The sequence below is a fragment of the Bos indicus genome, chromosome 3 (assembly GCF_029378745.1).
Source record: "Bos indicus isolate NIAB-ARS_2022 breed Sahiwal x Tharparkar chromosome 3, NIAB-ARS_B.indTharparkar_mat_pri_1.0, whole genome shotgun sequence".
Classification (NCBI taxonomy): Eukaryota; Metazoa; Chordata; class Mammalia; order Artiodactyla; family Bovidae; genus Bos; species Bos indicus.
In genome coordinates, this window is record NC_091762.1 from 102,137,011 (window position 1) to 102,158,075 (window position 21,065).

Here is a 21,065-nt window from a genome sequence, read left to right on the forward strand (position 1 = left end):
CACTGCTCTTCCAGATGTTCCAGTGGCCTCCTTCTCTGACAGGAGTGAGCTGACATTTAGGGAGGTGTTTTGCTCCTGCAGAATCCAGTTGCATCAACAAAGAATGTCACACTGATGGTGCTGGTGCACTTGAGGTACTAGAAAGGCCCTAATTGCCTATCAAAGGAGATGCACTTTTCAAACAAATCAGAGTTGATGAATCCAAAGCCAACTAACACAACTGGCCTATGACACTGTTCTCCTGCCCTAGACTCCAACTGGTGATCTTGAAGATTGTGGAGACATGTAAGACAAGAGTAAATGTGAATAAAGGGGTCCCAGGAAAAGGGTGACTGGGTGGGCCATTGGATGGCTTCCTGGCATTTCATTGGTAGAGTCCCACTCTAAGGAAGCAGCCTTTCTGGTAACCCAGTAGACAAATACCACCAAGATCCCCAAATGGGTCAGTGGGAGGGCACCAGTTCCAAAGCCTCCCACCAAATACTGGGCCCTCTCCTCTCCTTTTGTCTCTTCCTTCCCAACCAAAGTGTACTGTGTCAGGGCACTTTGAAAGAGGGGGCCTGTGGCAATGCACCCCATTTTTAGATGCTCCATCACAAGGTGTAAGAAAATAATCTTTGTCATGGTAGAGGCAAACTAACCAAGTCTCTATCTAGGTCTCTTTGAATTACTATAGAAAGTGATCCTGAAGGACTTTACCTTCTTTTCTGGAAACCATGAGCCTCAATAACACATGAGTTGCAGAAAGTCTACCAACACCAGGGACCTGCTCACAGTCACCAACAGTCACTGCCTGCAACTAGAAAGCTTGGCTTTGGCTTCTCCAACATCCACCGTGCACCTGCTTTAACCATAGGTGAAGAGAATGCATCGTCCTGAAGTAAAAAGAACATCAGCTTTGAGGGTAGGGATCAATGCCACCTTCATATGACACCGATGCTAGAGCTCCCTGAAAGAGTCCCTTCCCAGACGCCAAGGCCATACTGACTTACCATATGCATGCCAATTTCTTTCTTTTGAAAACTTGAAGGAATATTTGTCATGTTTGATGTATGCTTTTGTTCTGAGAGATATAAAACTGTGCTGAATGCCACGTACCTCCGGAGCACTGTCTTCCTTGGTAGAGACTGAACTCCCAGACTAGTCCTCAGTATGACTGAAATAACACTCTCTTCTACTCCTTATGTCAGACTATGTAATGATTATCTGGGTTGACAACCACTCGGAATAGTACCAGTCAAGGGTCAGATGTTTGCAGGTAGACAGTGATGTTTTTACTGTTGTGCTTTTGTGTGATCAGACATATATGACTCTTTGTGACCCCCATGGACTATAGCCCACCAGGCTCTGTCCATGGGATGATCCTGGAAAGAATACTGGAGTGGGTTGTTATTCTTCCTCCAGGGGATCTTCCTGACCCAAAAATGGAAACCACAGCTCCTGAATCTACCACTGAGCCACCTCGGGCCCCAGACAAAAGTCTTCTACTTTCTTATGGACCTGGGAGACCCAGAGAGGAAGAGGAAAAAGGGCTAGATATGGAGAGATATGAGTCATAATGAAGAAATGTGCCTCACCAATGCCTCTAGTTAAAGAGGCTTATGGATGGAAGTGAGCAGGCAAGAAACAAATCTTTCATCAGCCTGTCTGATCTTAGGGGCTATGGGTCAGCTTCAGAAAGTGCAATGCCCTGCTATGCACCACATCCCATGTGGGGAGGGTAGCTTCCCCCAGGAAACCAGCCAGGGACAGCCTTAGGGTCAGCCCTGAAAAAAAATCATGCATAGGGCTTGGACTTGAGCCAGAATCCTCACCTAATTTAAGAATTGGAATATTACTGACACTTTTTGTATCTACTCATGTGCTTTTCCCATCTAACCCTCTGTCTATCATCTAGGAATAACTACTACTCTGAATTTTGCATATATATATATATATACACACACACACACCTCCCCTTGATTTACCTTCTATGGATTTAGTACAAATGTATGTATTTTAAAAATGTATAGCTTTGGGAACTGGCTATCTAGTGGTTAAGACTCCAGGCAGCACAGATTTTATCCCTGGTCAGGGAACTAATGGAGAAGGAAATGGAAACCCACTCCAGTATTCTTGCTTAGAGAATCCCGTGGACAGAGGAGCCTGGTGGGCTGCTGTCCATAGGTTTGCACAGAGTCGGACATGACTGAAGCGACTTAGCAGCAGCAGCAGCAGCAGGGAACTAAGATTCTGAGTGCTGTGAGGTGTGGCCAAACAAACAAATAAACAAAAGACCCTCAATAACAACCACCAAAAAAAAATTCAATGCATTATCAACACACTGGGGTGGGAAGGAGACCAAAGAAATATGAGCATGCACTTGAGTCTTTTATCAAGTGCAACCACCATAAAGAGAAAAGATAATACACCATTCTTCATTATCCAAATTTAATCTGCTGGACAGTGAATTTTTAGACATTAACCTAAATATGAAAAACAGTAACACATTCCCACCCCATTAAAAATCCCAGCCATTTTCTTGAAATTTCACTACAACTAAAATCCATTAAGGATTTTACATTATGTCAAGCAGTGGAATGCGAAGTCAAGTGGGCCTTAGGAAGCATCACTATGAACAAAGCTAGTGGAGGTGATGGAATTCCAGTTGAGCTATTTCAAATCCTGAAAGATGATGCTGTGAAAGTGCTGCACTCAATATGCCAGCAAATTTGGAAAACTCAGCAGTGGCCACAGGACTGGAAAAGGGCAGTTTTCATTCCAATTCCAAAGAAAGGCAATGCCAGAGAATGCTCACGCTACTGCATAATTGCACCCATCTCACATGCTAGCAAAGTAATGCTCAAAATTCTCCAAGCCAGGCTTCAACAGTATGTGAATCGTGAACTTCCAGATGTTTAAGCTGGATTTAGAAAAGGCAGAGGAAACAGAGATCAAATTGCCAACATCCGTTGGATCATCGAAAAAGCAAGAGAGTTCCAAAAAAACATCTACTTCTGCTTTATTGACTATGCCAAAGCCTTTGACTGTGTGGATCACAATAAACTGTGGAAAATTCTGAAAGAGATGAGAATACCAGACCACCTGACCTGCCTCTTGAGAAACCTGTATGCAGGTCAGGAAGCAACAGTTAGAACTGGACATGGAACAACAGACTGGTTCCAAAACAGGAAAGCAGTATGTCAAGGCTCTATATTGTCACCCTGCTTATTTAATTTATATGCAGAGTACATCATGAGAAATGCTGGGCTGGATGAAGCACAAACTGGAATCAAGATTGCCAGGAGAAATATCAATAACCTCAGATATGCAGATGACACCACCCTTATGGCAGAAAGTGCAGAGAAACTAAAGAGCCTCTTGATGAAAGTGAAAGAGTAGAGTGAAAAAGTTGGCTTAAAACTGAACATTCAAAAAACTAAGATCATGGCATCTGGTCCCAACACTTCATGGCAAATAGATGGGGAAGCAGTGGAAACAGTGACAGACTTTATTTTGGGGGGCTCCAAAATCACTGCAGATGGTGACTGCAGCCATGAAGTTAAAAGACACTTGCTTGCTCCTTGGAAGAAAAGTTATGACCAACCTAGACAGCATATTAAAAAACAGAGACATTACTTTGCCAATAAAGGTGCATATAGTCAAGGCTATGGTTTTTCCAGTGGTCATGTATGGATGTGAGAGTTGGACTATAAAGCTGAGCGCCAAAGAATTGATGCTTTTGAAGTGTGGTTTGGTGAAGACTCTTGAGAGTCCCTTGGATTGCAAGGAGATCCAACCAGTCCATCCTAAAGGAAATCAGTCCTGAATATTCATTGGAAGGGCTGATACTGAAGCTGAAACTCCAATACTTTGGCCACATGATGTGAAGAGCTGACTCATCTGAAAAGACCCTAATGCTGGGAAAGATTGAGGGCAGGAGGAGAAGGAGAAAACAGAGGATGAGATGGTTGGATGGCATCACTGACTCAATGGACATGAGTTTGGGTAAACTCTGGGAGTTGGTGATGGACAGGGAAGCCTGGCATGCTGCAGTCCATGGGGTTGCAAAGAGTTGGACAAGACTGAGCGACTGAACTGAAAGCAATGGAAGAATAAAATACAGAATGTAATAAAAGAGTAACTCTAATATGTAAGCGAACACTATATGGGATTCAAGGGCTGAAAGAGGACAAGCTAAGGAGTAAAGGCAAGCTTGGAAGATGAGCCCTCTCTCTGAGATTGGGGTTCAGATCTCATTGAAGAAGGTATAGTTGCAGAAGGTGGATGGCAGACAAGTTTGCAGGTTTGTAGTCATTGCAAAAGCAGAGCTGGTCCATAGTCACTGATCAAGCAGGAAGGAACCCTCCAGGATTCAGTTGAGCTGTAGAAAGGGGCTGGGTGCCTGAGAGGGAATAGAGGCGCTAGTGTGGGCTGAGGCACAGAATACAGTGTCCATGGTGGGAGGGCTGTGGTGTTGGGGGAGTCAGAGGAGACAACCCTGGGAGTTAGCAGAAGGCCTGAAGGCGGTGGTGTGAGTGGGAGGCCTGCGGTGTGCAGCGTCTGCATTGACAGGGCTGCGGGAGGGTGATCACCGGGCTCTGCTCTGGCTGCAAGGTCAACAAATAGTAATGTGGAGCCAGAGGATGAAGAGACAGACCAGAAGGATAAAATAGAAAACCTATAAATAGGCACAAGGACATATCAGAAATAAGTACAAAAGTGACAAATCAATAGAAGAAAGATGAACTTTAAGAAATTGTGCTGGGGGAGTTCTGTGGTGGTCCAGTGGTTAGGATTCTGGGCTTTCGTTGCTGTGGTCTGGGTTCAATACCTGGTCAGAGAACTGGCTGCAGTGCAGCCAAAAAAAAAAAAAAGAAAGAAAGAAAATGTTGGTATAGTTGTTTAACTTAGTAGCGAAAGCTGAAATTAAATCTGTAATTCATTCCATATGTAAAAGTAAACACAAAGGGATCAGGTATTTAAAAGTAAAACATGCAACCATATGGGCAACTGAACAACAAGCACCAGGAAAAAAACAGGTGAATTCCTCTATGTTGCTGTCCAGTCAATAAGTCGTGTTCCACTCTTTGCAAGCACGCCAGGATTCTCCATCCTCCACTATCTCCTGGAGTTTGCTCAAGTTCATGTCCATTGAGTTGGTGATGCTATCAACCATCTTATCCTCTGCTGCCCTCTTCCCCTTTTGCCTTCAATCTTTCTCAGCAGCAGGGTGCTCATTTTCCATTGAGTTGGCTCATATAACCAGAATTTATAGAAAGAATTCTAGGACTCAGGTCCAGATGCAATAAAAGAAGAGAGTTGGTAAAACTGTCTGTATGAAAATAAAAATCTTTCACAGGGCAAACAATAGAGAGATTAACAGGCAGACAGATAAAACCAAGAGACAACTGGCAAACTCTAAAAACTGAGGGGAAAATATACCAAAACCCAGAGGAAAATATGGACAAAATCACTGACTAGACAATTTACATGAAAATATACTTTAATAGCCTGTAAATATATGAAAAGAAATCTATCATTTATAATTTGAAGGGTAAAAATGAAAACTACAATTAAAGAATGAAGGCAGTGAAAATGGTGAAGGACCTTCTAAAATTCTCTCCTCCATAAAATAATGACAATGGATTAGAATAAAAAATTTTAAACTCAAGAAATTCATCACAGACTTAAGACTGGGGAGCATTTATATGAGAAAAATGGCTGACATGAAAAGAACAACAAGCTCTGTGGTATTTCAGCTTGTCCTGTTTCCATCCATCAAGGCTTCCTTGTGGACTTGAAAACTAGCAGCCTGGCAGCCACTGGAGAGGACAGAACAAGGCTGGAATTCCTGTAAAGCACCCCTTCCCAGAGAACTCTCATTATTTGACCTATCTGGTGGGTCCCTGGAAGACCCCAGTTGCAAAACTGACAATATTTGACCAGACTCAAAGTTTGCCTGGGGCAAACACCATTTTCTCTGGGGGCATTTATTAAAAATCACTCTAGGTATTTTTTGAACATCACATCTGCCTGAGGCAGTGGGTAACAGATCTGATACTTCACACATTTCTTCCTAAAAATCAAACAGAGAATTGAGAGTAAATAAAAACAGCTCTGGCAGCACTGGCCTCAGAGGCTGAGGAGAGCTGGAGGAGGTAGCGGCAGCGGGAAGTTGTTGCACTTTGGTGTCAACTGCGATTCATTAGAGATCCTTTCTCAGACTCCAGCTAGAAGTGAGTGTTCATGTAAGCGAGGCCGCCATTCTGCTTTGAACACCTCAAAAGGGGAGAACGAATTTATCAGGGGTGAAAAACAAGAGCTTGCTAGAAGCCAAAGAAAATAATAAAAAGTCCAGCACTAGGGCCCTTCCAAATTGGGAAAGGAGTACATCAAGGCTGTACATCGTCACCCTGCTTATTTAACTTATATGAAGAGTACATCATGCGAAATGTCGGGCTGGATGAAGCACAAGCTGAAATCAAGATTGCTGGGAGAAATATCAATAACCTGAGATACACAGATGACGCCATCCTTATGGCAGAAAGCAAAGAACTAAAGAGCCTCTTGATGAAAGTGAAAGAGGTGAGTGGAAAAAGTTGGCTTAAAACTCAACATTCAGAAAATGAAGATCATGGCATCTGGTCCCATCACTTCATGGCAAATAGATGGGGAAACAATGGAAACAGTGAAAGACTTTATTTTTTGGGCTCCAACATCAATGCAGATAGTGACTGCAGCCATGAAATTAAAAGACACTTGCTGCTTGGAAGAAAAGCTATGACAAACCTAGCTGCTGCTGCTGCTAAGTCGCTTCAGTTGTGCCCGACTCTGTGTGACCCCATAGACAGCAGCCTACCAGGCTCCTCCATCCCTGGGATTCTAGACAGTGTATTAAAAAGCAGAGACATTACTTTGCCTACAAAGGTCCATTTAGTCAAAGCTATGGTGTTTCCAGTGGTCTTGTATGGATGTGAGAGTTGGACTATAAAGAAAGCTGAGCGCTGAAGAATTGATGCTTTTGAACTGTGGTGTTGGTGAAGACTCTTGAGAGTCCCTTGGACTGCAAGGAGATCAAACCAATCAATCATAAAGGAAATCAATACTTAATATTCACGGAAGGACTGATGCTGAAGCTGAAGCTCCAATACTTCAGCCACCTAATGTGAAGAAATGACTCATTGGAAAAGACCCTGATGCTGGGAAAGATTGAAGGCATGAGAAGGGGACGACCAAGGACAAGTTGTTTGGATGGCATCACCGACTTGATGGAAATGAGTTTGATCAAGCTCTGGGAGATGGTAAAGGACTTGGAGGCCTGGTGTGCTGCAGTCCATGGAGTCACAGAGAGTCAGATACAACCAAACAACTCAAAAACAGCAACAAGGGCTCCTTCTACCAAATGCAGCAACTGCTCTGATGAGAAGTTGAAGGGTCGCTCTAAAGATAAATGGGCCTCCAACGAGTCAAGCGAGAAGGAAAGACGGTGGAAGAGGTTCAGTGCTTCTGGTGGTGGTAGCACCAGGCCCGGCTCCAGCCACTCCAGAAGTCCCAGCACCTCCCGTGGCTCCAGCTCCAGAGGCTCCTCAGGCTCTCCGAGTCCTTCTTGAGGCAGACAGGACAACAGACGGCATTCTTGTTACAAATCCCAGAAGGGATGAAAAGAGAAGGAAAAGGAAGAGCCCTTCCCCTAAATCCACCAAAGTCCACAGTGGGAGGCTCACCAGGAATGTGACCAAGGGTGACGTCATGGAGATATTCTCCACCTGTGGAAAAATTAAAATGACTGACATGTCTACCAAAAAGATGCACCCCTGTCTGTCTAAAGGCTAGGCTTATGTGAAGTTTGAGAATCTGGATGAGGCTGGGAAGGTTCTGAAAGCACATGGACAGAGGAAAAATCGATGGCCAGAAGATCACTGCTACCGATGTGCTGGCTCCCTGGCCTCAGCCATCCCCCAGGCAAGTCAGCCCTCCCAGGAGAATGCTCCCACCGACTCCCACGGGGTGCAGGTCACCCATCACCCCCTCGGATGAAGGAGGTTGCATTCCCCCCGCCCTCCACCTAAGCCCCTTGCCACTCCCTCTATATGAGCCATTCCATCTCCAACACCTCTGGATAAGCAGGGCCACCAAAGTTCTGCCCCTGTGACTTATATCTCATCCAGCTCACTTTTGCCTCTTTCGCAGCTGAAGGAGGATCCATAGGAAATAACTCCCTTCCTCCCTCTGAGGCAGGCTTCCAAGGTGAAGGCAGCAATTGAGATGTTTCCCAGGTGGCAGGGTTCCAGCTGCAGAAGTGTTGTTGGTTTGATAATGCTTGTAAAGATGCAAGGATGAGCAGAGGGTTCTAGGTGGTGGTACAGTCCCAACCTGGGAGCATGTTTCCCCATTCCACAGATGACCTGAGTCCTATCTGGTTATCTGTGTGGCGGAATCCCACAGGAAAGGGCATGCCTAGCTGTCCTTCCTGGTAGCCTGGCCCTGCTCCCCTGCCTGAGTCCTCTTCTGACCTCTGGATCTAAATACCCTGTTATCTGCCCCAAATGGTTCTTTTCACATGTATTCACATGCATGCATACACACGCACACACACACAAACACACACACACGTCTCTCTCTCTCTCTCTGAAATTGGTAAGTTGACAATGATAACTGCCTGGTCATCTCAGAACTCCTGTTGTGTTGGTATTCATGGTATTGGTGCAGGTTACCTTAGCAACATGCACACTGCTTTTTTGGCTTTTATTGTACAGTCAGTACTATGAATTTTGTTTTGAGTTTTGTAACTTTGCAGCATTTTAGATAATATTGTGTTTTTACTTTGTTGGGCAGAGTAAAAGAGTTCTGTTGAATAAACGTATGATTAGAGAAGGCAATGGCAACCCACTCAAGTACTCTTGCCTGGGAAATCCCATGGATGGAGGAGCCTGGTAGGCTGCAGTCCATGGGGTCGCTAGGAGTTGGACACGACTGAGCGACTTCACTTTCACTTCCACTTTCATACATTGGAGAAGAAAATGGCAACCCACTCCATTGTTCTTGCCTGGAGAATCCAAGGGACGGGAGAACCTGGTGGGCTGCTGTCTATGGGGTCTCACAGAGTCAGACACGACTGAAGTGACTTAGCAGCAGCAGCAGAATGCAAAAAAGAGAGAGGGGGCACCCTAGAAGACAGTAGTGTTTCCAGGAAGCTTAAGCAGATGATGAAAGAAGGAAGGAAATAGCTCAGAATAAAGATTCTACTTAGAGAAGATCTAAGAATCAGAGAAAACAATCAGAAATAAAAGTGCCATGTACTAAAGAAATGGCTCTACACTGTGCAAATAAAAGAGGACAGTCTTGAACTGAAAATTACTTTTAACACCTAAATTTCCCCACCTCATACACCAGAAATTCCTTTCAAATAAATGGTCCAGAAAAACCCAACACATTCTAAACATAAACAAGAAAAATCAAACCTTGATACAAAGATATAAGAATTGTTAAAAATGAGAAGCAATTGTTTTTGTCAGACAAAAAGACAATTAAAAAGTCCCTCTCATGTGCTTAGTCTCTCAGTCATTTTTGACTCTTTTTGACCCCAGGGACTGTAATCTGCCAGGGTCCCCTGTCCATGGGATTCTCCAGGTAAGAATACTGGAGTGGGTTGCCATGCCCTCCTCCAGGGGATTTTCCCCACCCAGGGATCAAACCTAGGTCTCCTGCATTGCAGGTGGATTCTTTATTATCTGAGCCACCAAAGGAAGCCCCTCGAAAGTCCCTGGCAGAGGAAAGTTGCAAAAGAAGAACCCAACCTGAATCTCAAATACTTAAATAGGCAATTGTCAATATGGGGGAAGGGGGTCACAAGAAACAAAGATGCAAAAATACAAAAATGGACCAAACTAAAGGATCATATTAAATGTGGCTTACTTAATAAAGCAAGAAATAGACTGAAAAAGACAAAGTGATCTCAGAAATGAAAATTAAATTACAGGGTGTCAGTGAGAATAAATAAGATGGAAATATAATAAAGGGTATAGAGAACAAAACGAAAGGAACTCTAGTTGTGCAGAGCCAGGGCTACTTCCTACTTGTGCTGTCTAGGCTTCTCATAGCAGTTGCTTCCCTTGTAGCAGAGCACTGACTCTAGAGTGCTGGCTTAGTAGTTGAAAAACACCAATACCGTATACTAACACATATATATGGAATTTAGAAAGATGGTAACGATAATCCTATATGCAAGACAGCAAAAGAGACACAGATATATAGAACAGTCTTTTGGACTCTGTAGGAGAAGGCAAGGGTGGGATGATCTGAAAGAATAGCATTGAAACATGTATATTATCATATGTGAAACAGATCACCAGTCCAGGTTCAATGCATGAGACAGGGTGCTCAGGGCTGGTGCACTGGGGTGACCCAGAGGGATGGGATGGGGAGAGGGGTGGGAGGGGGGTTCAGGATGGGGGACACATGTAAACACATGGCTGATTCATATCAATGTATGGCAAAAACCACCACAATATTGTAAAGTAAAGTAATTAGCCTCCAAATAAAATAAATAAATTAAGAAAAAAAAAGTAGTTGTTGCCCCAAGGCATGTGGAATCTTGCCAGACCAGAGATCAAACTTGTGTCCCTCATATTGGCAGGCAGATTCTTAGCCACTGGACAACCAAAGAAGTCAAGGAACTAATTTTTTAAAATTCTAATTCAAGAAAACATTTGACATTAAATAGGATTCATCTGCATATATTTAAAAGGCACCATCTTTACCTAGAGAAATCAACTTAGTACAGTTAACTCTGAGATGTATCCTCATAGAATTCTTAAACTTTAAAAGTAAAAAATAATTCTTCCATAAGAAGAATTTTTTTCTCCTTTTCTTCAAGCAGAAAGACTCAAGTGGAAGCAATCAGTTTGAAATCATGCTCTTGATGTAAATAATCAGTAAAAACAACAACAAAAAAACAACAACAAACAAACAGTGGAATAACACCTACACAAGGAAAGAAATTGTGGAACGCTTTACCTATAATATCAAGGCTGTTGGAAAGCAATTTTAAACAGGCCAGAATTTAGGGAATATTGTTCCCATTAGCTCTTCCTGAAAGGAGGTGGAGATTGAGCTGCAGAGGAGCGAAATTTTCTTATGTTTTTGAAGTTAAGCTAGTATAATTTCAAATTAGAGTATAAAACTTTATAATGTGAAACCTAGTCCCGGTGGTAGGCACAGGTTAATGGCTATACGATATATACAAAAGAAAGGAATTAAACATACCAAAGGTCAACTAAATATAAAAGAAGACAGTAATAGAGGAAGTGAGGGACAAAAAACAGTAGGAAGCATATAGAAGAAAACAGGCAGCAAAGTGGTAGAAGTGAATGCCCTCTTGGCAGTAATTACTTTCACTGACTAAACACTCCAAAGACACAGGTTGGTAGAATGAAGTAAAAAAACATGATCCAACTAAATGCTGTCTACGAGAGAACCCATTTAGATCCAAGTACACAAACAGATTGACAGTGAAAGAATAGAAAAGATAGTCCCCACAAATAGTAGCCCAAAGAGAAGTAACTATGCTGATGGTAGACTTTAAATCAAAACAGTTTACAAGAGACAAAGCACTTTATTACATATTTTTTAAAAAGGTTCAATACAACAAGAAGGTAATTATAATTACAAACATTTAAGTACATAATCGGAGAAGGCACTGGCACCCCACTCCAGTACTCTTGCCTGGAAAATCCCATGGGCAGAGGAGCCTGGTAGGCTGGAGTCCATGGGGTCGCACAGAGTTGGACACAACTGAAGTGACTTAGCAGCAGCAGCAGCAGCAAGTACGTAATAACAGACCACCAAAATATATAAAGCAAAAACTTAAGGAAATGAAGGAAGAAATCGTCCTACAATAATATAGTTGGAGATGTCAATATCACACTGTCAATAATGGATAGAACCAGACAGAAGTTAAGTAAGAGAACTTAAACAACACATAAAACCAATGAGTATTAGCTAGAGAACCAACAACAGAATAGACATTCTTCCCACCTCCACATGGGACATTCTCTAATGCACACAATTTAGTAAACCACAAATCAATTCTCAATAGATTTTTTAAAAGATGGATAAAGTTACCAAGTATTTCCTCTGACTATAATAGAATGAAGTTAAAATCAATAACAAAAGGGAAACTGGAAAATTCCCCAAACTGTTTGAATTAAACAACCAACAGGTCAAGAAAGAAATCAAAACAGAAATAAATACCTAGAGATAAATGGAAATTAAAAAAAAACTTTTTATTTCCATAATAATGAAAATACACAATGAAAATTTGCAAGATGTTATAAAAACAATACTAAGAGGGAATGCTCACTTTAAAAAGGAAGAAACATATCAAATCAACAATCTAAGTGTTTACCTCAAGGAATTAGAAAAGAGCAAACTAACCCAAAGACAGTTTAGGAATAAATAAAGATTAGAGCAGAGATAGATGAAACAGAAAAAGAATATAAGAAATCAATGAAACCAAAAGCTGATTCTTCTAAAAGCTTCACAAAATGGACACACATTTAGCTAGAATGCTTAAGAAGACTATGTTTGAATTTTGACAGGTTTTCCACTATTGTTTTGTTTGTTTAAAATTCCAGTCCAGGATCCCATATTGCATTAATCTACATGCTTCTTTGATCCTCTCCAATCTATGGTAGTTTCTCTATTTCCTTGTTTTTCCCCATCAGGACATTTTTTTTTTTCCTTTTTCAGTTTTTTAAACATATAAATTTATTTATTTTAATTGGAGGCTAATTAATTTACAATATTCTATTGGTTTTGCCATACATCAACATGAATCCACCACGGGTGTACACGTGTTCCCCATCCTGAACCCCCCTCCCACCTCCCTCCCTGTACCATCCCTCTGGGTGATCCCAGTGCACCAACCCCAAGCATCCTGTATCATGCATCGAACTTGGACTGGCGATTCGTTTCATATATGATATTACACATGTTTCAATGCCATTCTCCCAAATCATCCCACCCTCTCCCTCTCCCACAGAGTCCAAAGGACTGTTCTAGACATCTGTATCTCTTTTGCTGTCTTGCACACAGGGTCATCATTACCATCTTTCTAAATTCCATATATATGCGTTAGTATACTGTACTTGTGTTTTTCTTTCTGGCTTACTTCACTCTGTATAATAGGCTCCAGTTTCATCCACCTCATTAGAACTGATTCAAATGTATTCTTTTTTAATGACTGAGTAATACTCCATTGTGTATATGTACCACAGCTTTCTGATCCATTCGTCTGCTGATGGACATCTAGGTTGCTTCCATGTCCTGGCTATTATAAACAGTGCTGTGATGAACACTGGGGTACACGTGTCTCTTTCAATTCTGGTTTCCTCAGTGTGTATGCTCAGCAGTGAGATTGCTGGGTCATAAGGCAGTTCTATTTCCAGTTTTTTAAGGAATCTCCACACTGTTTTCCATAGTGGCTGTACTAGTTTGCATTCCCACCAACAGTGTAAGAGGGTTCCCTTTTCTCCTCACCCTCTCCAGCATTTATTGCTTGTAGACTTTTGGATTGCAGACATTCTGACTGGCGTGAAATGGTACCTCACTGTGGTTTCGATTTGCATTTCTCTGATAATGAGTGATGTTGAGCATCTTTTCACGTGTTTGTTAGCCATCTGTATGTCTTCTTTGGAGAAACGTCTGTTTAATTCTTTGGCCCATTTTTTGACTGGGTTGTTTATTTTTCTGGAATTGAGCTGTAGGAGTTGCTTGTATATTTTTGAGATTAGTTCTTTGTCAGTTGCTTCATTTGCTATTATTTTCTCCCATTCTGAAGGCTGTCTTTTCACCTTGCTTATAGTTTCCTTTGTTGTGCAGAAGCTTTTAATTTTAATTAGATCCCATTTGTTTATTTTTGCTTTTATTTCCAATATTCTGGGAGGTAGGTCATAGAGGATCCTGCTGTGATTTATGTCAGAAAGTGTTTTGCCTATGTTTTCCTCTAGGAGTTTTATAGTTTATGGTCTTACATTTAGATCTTTAATCCATTTTGAGTTTATTTTTGTGTATGGTGTTAGAAAGTGTTCTAGTTTCATTCTTTTACAAGTGGTTGACCAGTTTTCCCAGCACCACTTCTTAAAGAGATTGTCTTTTCTCCATTGTATATTCTTGTCTCCTTTGTCAAAGATAAGGTATTCATAGGTGTGTGGATTTATCTCTGGGCTTTCTGTTTTGTTCCATTGATCTATATTTCTGTCTTTGTGCCAGTACCATACTGTCTTGATGACTGTGGCTTTGTAGTAAGCCTGAAGTCAGGCTGGTTGATTCCTCCAGTTCCATTCTTCTTTCTCAAGATTGCTTTGGCTATTCAAGGTTTTTTGTATTTCCATACAAATTGTGAAATTATTTGTTTTAGCTCTGTGAAAAATACCGTTGGTAGTTTGATAGGGATTGCATTGAATCTATAGATTGCTTTGGGTAGTATACTGATTTTCACTATATTGATTCTTCCGATCCATGAACATGGTATATTTCTCCATCTATTAGTGTCCTCTTTGATTTCTTTCACCAGTGTTTTATAGTTTTCTATATATAGGTCTTTAGTTTCTTTAGGTAGATATATTCCTAAGTATTTTATTCTTTTTGTTGCAATGGTGAATGGAATTGTTTCCTTAATTTCTCTTTCTATTTTCTCATTGTTAGTGTATAGGAATGCAAGGGATTTCTGTGTGTTGATTTTATATCCTGCAACTTTACTATATTCATTGATTAGCTCTAGTAATTTTCTGGTGGAGTCTTTAGGGTTTTCTATGTAGAGGATCATGTCATCTGCAAACAGTGAGAGTTTTATTTCTTCTTTTCCAATCTGGATTCCTTTTATTTCTTTTTCTGCTCTGATTGCTGTGGCCAAAACTTCCAAAACTATGTTGAATAGTAGTGGTGAAAGTGGGCACCCTTGTCTTGTTCCTGACTATAGGGGAAATGCTTTCAATTTTTCGCCATTGAGGATAATGTTTGCTGTGGGTTTGTCATATATAGCTTTTATTATGTTGAGGTATGTTCCTTCTATTCCTGCTTTCTGGAGAGTTTTTATCATAAATGGATGTTGAATTTTGTCAAAGGCTTTCTCTGCATCTATTGAGATAATCATATGGCTTTTATTTTTCAATTTGTTAACGTGGTGTATTACATTGATTGATTTGCAGATATTGAAGAATCCTTGCATTCCTGGGATAAAGCCCACTTGGTCATGGTGTATGATCTTTTTAATGTGTTGTTGGATTCTGATTGCTAGAATTCTGTTAAGGACTTTTGCATCTATGTTCATCAGTGATATTGGCCTGTAGTTTTCTTTTTTTGTAGGATCTTTGTCACGTTTTGCTATTAGGGTGATGGTGGCCTCATAGAATGAGTTTGGAAGTTTACCTTCCTCTGCAATTTTCTAGAAGAGTTTGAGCAGGATAGATGTTAGCTCTTCTCTAAATTTTTGGTAGAATTCAGCTATGAAGCCATCTGGACCTGGGCTTTTGTTTGCTGGAAGATTTCTGATTACAGTTTCAATTCCCATGCTTGTGATGGGTCTGTTAAGATTTTCTATTTCTTCCTGGTTCAGTTTTGGAAAGATGTACTTTTCTAAGAATTTGTCCATTTCTTCCACGTTGTCCATTTTATTGGCATATAATTGCTGATAGTAGTCTCTTATGACCCTTTGTATTTCTGTGTTGTCTGTTGTGATCTCTCCATTTTCATTTCTAATTTTATTGATTTGATTTTTCTCCCTTTGTTACTTGATGAGTCTGGCTAATGGTTTGTCAACTTTATTTATCCTCTCAAAGAACCAGCTTTTGGCTTTGTTGATTTTTGCTATGGTCTCTTTTGTTTCTTTTGCATTTATTTCTGCCCTAATTTTTAAGATTTCTTCCCTTCTACTAACCCTGGAGTTCTTCATTTCTTCCTTTTCTAGTTGCTTTAGGTGTAGAATTAGGTTATTTATTCGACTTTTTTCTTGCTTCTTGAGGTATGCCTGATTGCTATGAACCTTCCCCTTAGTACTGCTTTTACAGTGTCCCACAGGTTTTGGGTTGTTGTGTTTTCATTTTCATTCATTTCTATGCATATTTTTTATTTCTTTTTTGATTTCTTCTGTGATTTGTTGGTTATTCAGCAGCGTGTTGTTCAGCCTCCATATGTTGGAATTTTTAATAGTTTTTCTCCTGTAATTGAGATCTAATCTTACTGCATTGTGGTCAGAAAAGATGCTTGGAATGATTTCAGTTTTTTTGAATTTACCAAGGCTAGATTTATGGCCCAGGATGTGATCTATCCTGGAGAAGTTTCCATGTGTGCTTGAGAAAAAGGTGAAATTCATTGTTTTGGGGTGAAATGTCCTATAGATATCAATTAGGTCTAACTGGTCTATTGTATCATTTAAAGTTTGTGTCTCCTTGTTAATTTTCTGTTTAGTTGGTCTATCCATAAGTGTGAGTGGGGTATTAAAGTCTCCCACTATTATTGTGTTATTGTTAATTTCCCCTTTCATACTTGTTAGCATTTGTCTTACATATTGTGGTGCTCCTATGTTGGGTGCATCCCATCTGGACATTTTTGAAGGGCACTGGCCAGATATTTTATAGAATGTTCCTCAGTTAAAGTTTTTCAGAAGTTTTCTATGACTAGGTTGGATTTGTGCCCTTCTTAACCACAGAGGTGAAGTGTCCTGTTAGGGTATATGACATGAACATGACATTACTCCTGGGTAGAGACAACCTGATGGCAGCCCTGACATTTTTCTTTTTGTCTTAACAATCTTTTTCACACTGTGGGAATAACAAATCAAAGCAGTTTTTACTATACTGTTGAGCCACTCTGGAAGAATTAGGAGCCTCATAGTTTTTTTTTTCTAAAATTCCTTTTGGGGTGCATTGCCTCAGGATGCCCAAGCAGATGGGCAGCAAACCTTTGGTGATATTCAGTGTCTCTCTGGGCAGTCTCACAAGCAAAAATAAAAATAAGTTCAAAATAGTTGCCACAGAAATAATCTGGATGCAAAAGAGAGCAGGATCCAGCAGAAAGCTAAGATTAAGTCAAAAGTGCCAGAAAAACTGGTTAGTTCATAATCATAAGAGCAAAGGTGACTGAGAATGAGAAATGGCTATATCCTTGCCTATGTTACTAATTAGTTAGAATATTGTATTATATCTCACCCAAGATAGATGAGTCATGGTGGAGAGTTCTGACAAAATGTGGTCCACTGGAGAAGGGAATGGCAAACTACTTCAACATTCTTGCCTTGAGAACCCCATGAACAATATGAAAAGGCAAAAAGATATAACACTGAAAGATGAACTCCCTAGGCCAGTAGGTGTCCAATATGCTACAGGATAAGAGCAGAGAAATAGCTCCAGAAGGAATGAAGAGGCTGAACCAAAGTGGAAACAACGCCCAGTTGTGGATGTGTCTGGTGGTGAAAGCAAAGTACAATGCTGTAAAGAACAATATTGCGTAGGAACCTGGAATGTTAGGTCCATGAATCAAGGTAAATTGGAAGTGGTCAAACAGGAGACAGCAAGAGTGACCATCGACATTTTAGGAATCAGTGAATTAAAATGGACTGGAATGGGTGAATTTAATTCAGATGACCAATATATCTACTACTGTGGGCAAGAATCCCCTAGAAGAAATGGAGTAGCCAGCATAGTAAACAAAAGAGTCTGACATACAGTACTTGGATGCAATCTCAAAAAGGACAGAATGATCTCTGTTCATTTCCAAGGCAAACCATTCAATATCACAGTAATCGAAGTCTATGCCCCAACCACTAATGCCGAAGAAGCTAAAGTTGAACAGTTCTGTGAAGACCTACAAGATCTTCTAGAACCAATACCAAAAAAAGATGTCCTTTTAATCATAGGGGACCAGAATATAAAAGAAGGAAGTCAAGAGATAATTGGAGTAACCAGCAAATTTGGCCTTGGGATACAAAATGAAGCAGGGCAAAGGCTAACAAGAGAATGCATTCTGCCAAGAGAATGCATTGGTCATAGCAAACACCCTCTTCCAACAACACATGAGACAACTCTACACATGGACATCACCAGATGGTTAATAATGAAATCAGATTGATTATATTCTTTGCAGCTGATAATGAAGAAGCTCCATACAGTCAGCAAAAACACGCTGGAGCTGACTATGGTTCAGATTGAAAGTGAAAAGTGAAAGTGAAGTTACTCAGTCGTGACTGAATCTTTGCGACCCCATGGACACCAGACTCCTCTGTCCGTGGGATTTTCTAGGCAAGAATACTGGAGTGGGTTGCCATTTCCTTCTCCAGGGATTCTTCCCAACCCAGGGATCAAACCCAGGTCTTCCACATTATAGACAGACACTTTACCGTCTGAGCCACCAGGGAAGTCCATGGTTCCTCTTGCCCTCCACTCACTCAGAGGCTACAGCTCTCTTGGGATCACCACTGTATAATCCTAAGGGATTTGATTTAGGTCATACCTGAATGACCTAGTGACCCTACTTTCTTCAATTTAAGTCTGAATCTTGCAATAAAGAAAGTAGGGTCACTAGGTCATTCAGGTATGACCTAAATCAAATCCCTTAGGATTATACAGTGGTGATCCCAGGAGAGCTGTAGCCTCTGAGTGAGCGGAGGGAAAGAGGACTGGAGATGCCCAGGAGGACAGGTCTTCCAGCAGCCTGAGCAGAAGCAAGGATCTAGATGTCGGCCCAAGAACCCAGGAAGGCTTCTTCTGCCTTTCTAGCCTCACCTCTCAACCCACATCGGGGCTCAGGTGAAGGGACGTGTGCTGCTTGCTTTTTAAATTTTACAGACCGGAGGCTGGTGAGGCGCCCCTTGAGCAGGTCTATGAATGGTTAAAGCCTGGGTGCTTGTTATAGGCAGTGGGGACCAGACGCGGACCTGGAGCGGAGTTGCAAGAGGGTCGGAAGTCACGCAGTGATCCAGAAGTGGATCACTGCGCCGGGATGAAACAAGTTAAAGTGACACTTGGGGATGGGGGAGGGGAGATGGAAATTATTTCTAGGTGATCTCATCAAATCCAGGACTTCACCCTGGAGGTACTTCTGATTCTGTTTACAGCCAAGAGATGAAAACTCAGAACTCAGTGGCTGACTGGATCCTGGGTTGACACCTCTGATGTGTTTAAGGACCTGGATTACAAACACTAAACCTTTTGAGTTCAAATCTAGAACATGTGACTGACTCTCAGTGTGACCTCGGGCAACCTGTTTAACCTCTCTGAGCCTCACTTTCTGCATCGTATGCTGACAGTTATAAATTCCACCTCATAGGACTATGGTAAGGATTAAATACATGAATTGTGTAACTCATTTACCCCACACTGTTTGAACACCTGGCAAAGACTAAAAATGTCCCGAAGTGCCTTGTGGGTAACCTAATCAGGTAGGTACCCTGAGAGGTCCAGAATTCCCAAGTGATTGGTTTCTGAGGGTTGGGATCCACCCAGCGGGGCGTGGCCAACCAAAGAGTGTTGGTCTGGGACCCCAGTACATCCCTCCCAGGCCCTATAAAAGGCCAGGTGCTCCAGCCAGCAGCCCAGTCCTGGCAACTCTCGACCCACCACACTGAGGTCCCTGAGCACATGATGGATGCATCAATGGTAAGTTTGAACCTGCCAAACAGAGGGGCCAAAGTCTGTGCACTGGGGTGGAAGGTCAGCAACTCCTAGGTGGACAGTCATGAGCCCTAGCAGGGGACTAGGACTTGGGGAAGAGGAACCCAAATATTCGAAATGGTTCATTTCTTTGGGGCCTTGTTGACTGGGCAAGCCTGCATGCACGCACTGCCCAGGGGGTGCCCTGGTCCAGACAGTCCCATTCCTGCAGAGTGGACAGTGTTGAGACTTGTCCAATTGGCTCTGGTTCCCAAACGCCCATTGAAGGCAAGGCTGCCACCTGGATGGTCCCCAGAGTCCCCAGATCACTGCGTGGTACAGAGTGGCTGCAACCTCTGTGGGAAGGGTAGAAGGATGTGCAAAATACATAGCCATGTGTGGAGGGGCCTGGGTGAGTTCTGGTAGAAACTAGACAATCTAGAGAGGGAGTTATAATCCACGAGGGGGAATTGATTTCTCCTTTCCTTGAAAAAAGATTATTTTTTAGCCCAGATTTATTGAGGTATAACTACCACCCTTATGGCAGAAAGTGAAAAAGAACTAAAGAGCCTCTTGATTAAAGTGAAAGAGGAGAGTGAAAAAGTTGGCTTAAAGCTCAACATTTAGAAAACTAAGATCATGACATCCGGTCCCATCACTTCATGGCAAATAGATGGGGAAGCAGTGGAAACAGTGAGAGACTTTATTTTGGGGGGACTCCAAAATCACTGCAGATGGTGACAGCAGCCATAAAATTAAGACGTTTACTCTTTGGAAAGAAAGTTATGATCAACCTAGATAGCATATTCAAAATCAGAGACATTAGTTTGCCAACAAAGGTCCATATAGTCAAGGCTATGGTTTTTCCAGTAGTCATGTATGAATGTGAGAGTTGGACTATAAAGAAAGCTGAGCATTGAAGAATTGACGCTTTTGAACTGTGGTGTTGGAGAAGACTCTTGAGAGTCCCTTGGACTGCAAGGAGATCCAACCAGTCCATCCTAAAGGATGGTGTTCATGGGAAGGACTGATGTTAAAGCTGAAACTCCAATACTTTGGCCACCTAATGTGAAGAGCTGACTCATTTGAAAAGACCATGATGCTGGGAAAGATTGAGGGCAGGAGGAGAAGGGGCAACAGAGCATGATATGGTTGGATGACATCACTGACTCAATATCTATGAATTTGGGTAAACTCTGGGAGTTGGTGATGGACAGGGAGGCTTGGCATGCTGCGGTTCATGGGGTTGCAAAGAGTTGGACATGACTGAGCGACTGGATTGAACTGAACTGAACTGACAAACTCCCATAGTTTTAAAGTGTACAACATGCTGATTTGATGTATGTATATGTTGTGAAATGATGACCACACTCAAAGTGGTTAACACAATCATCACCTGGTGTGGTTACCTTTCTGATTTGGGTGATAATGCTCCAG

General features: G+C 41.7%; 1 protein-coding gene across 1 annotated transcript in view; it reads left to right on the plus strand.

Annotated features, from left to right (window-relative positions):
• KLF18 (KLF transcription factor 18) overlaps positions 1-21,065 on the plus strand; it is a 37,381-nt gene that overhangs the window by 6,797 nt on the left and 9,519 nt on the right. Inside the window, 4 exon segments of the mRNA XM_070781897.1 lie at positions 6,270-6,339; positions 7,363-7,627; positions 7,629-7,860; positions 7,862-8,024. Coding sequence (XP_070637998.1) covers positions 6,270-6,339; positions 7,363-7,627; positions 7,629-7,860; positions 7,862-8,024 — 730 coding nt within the window.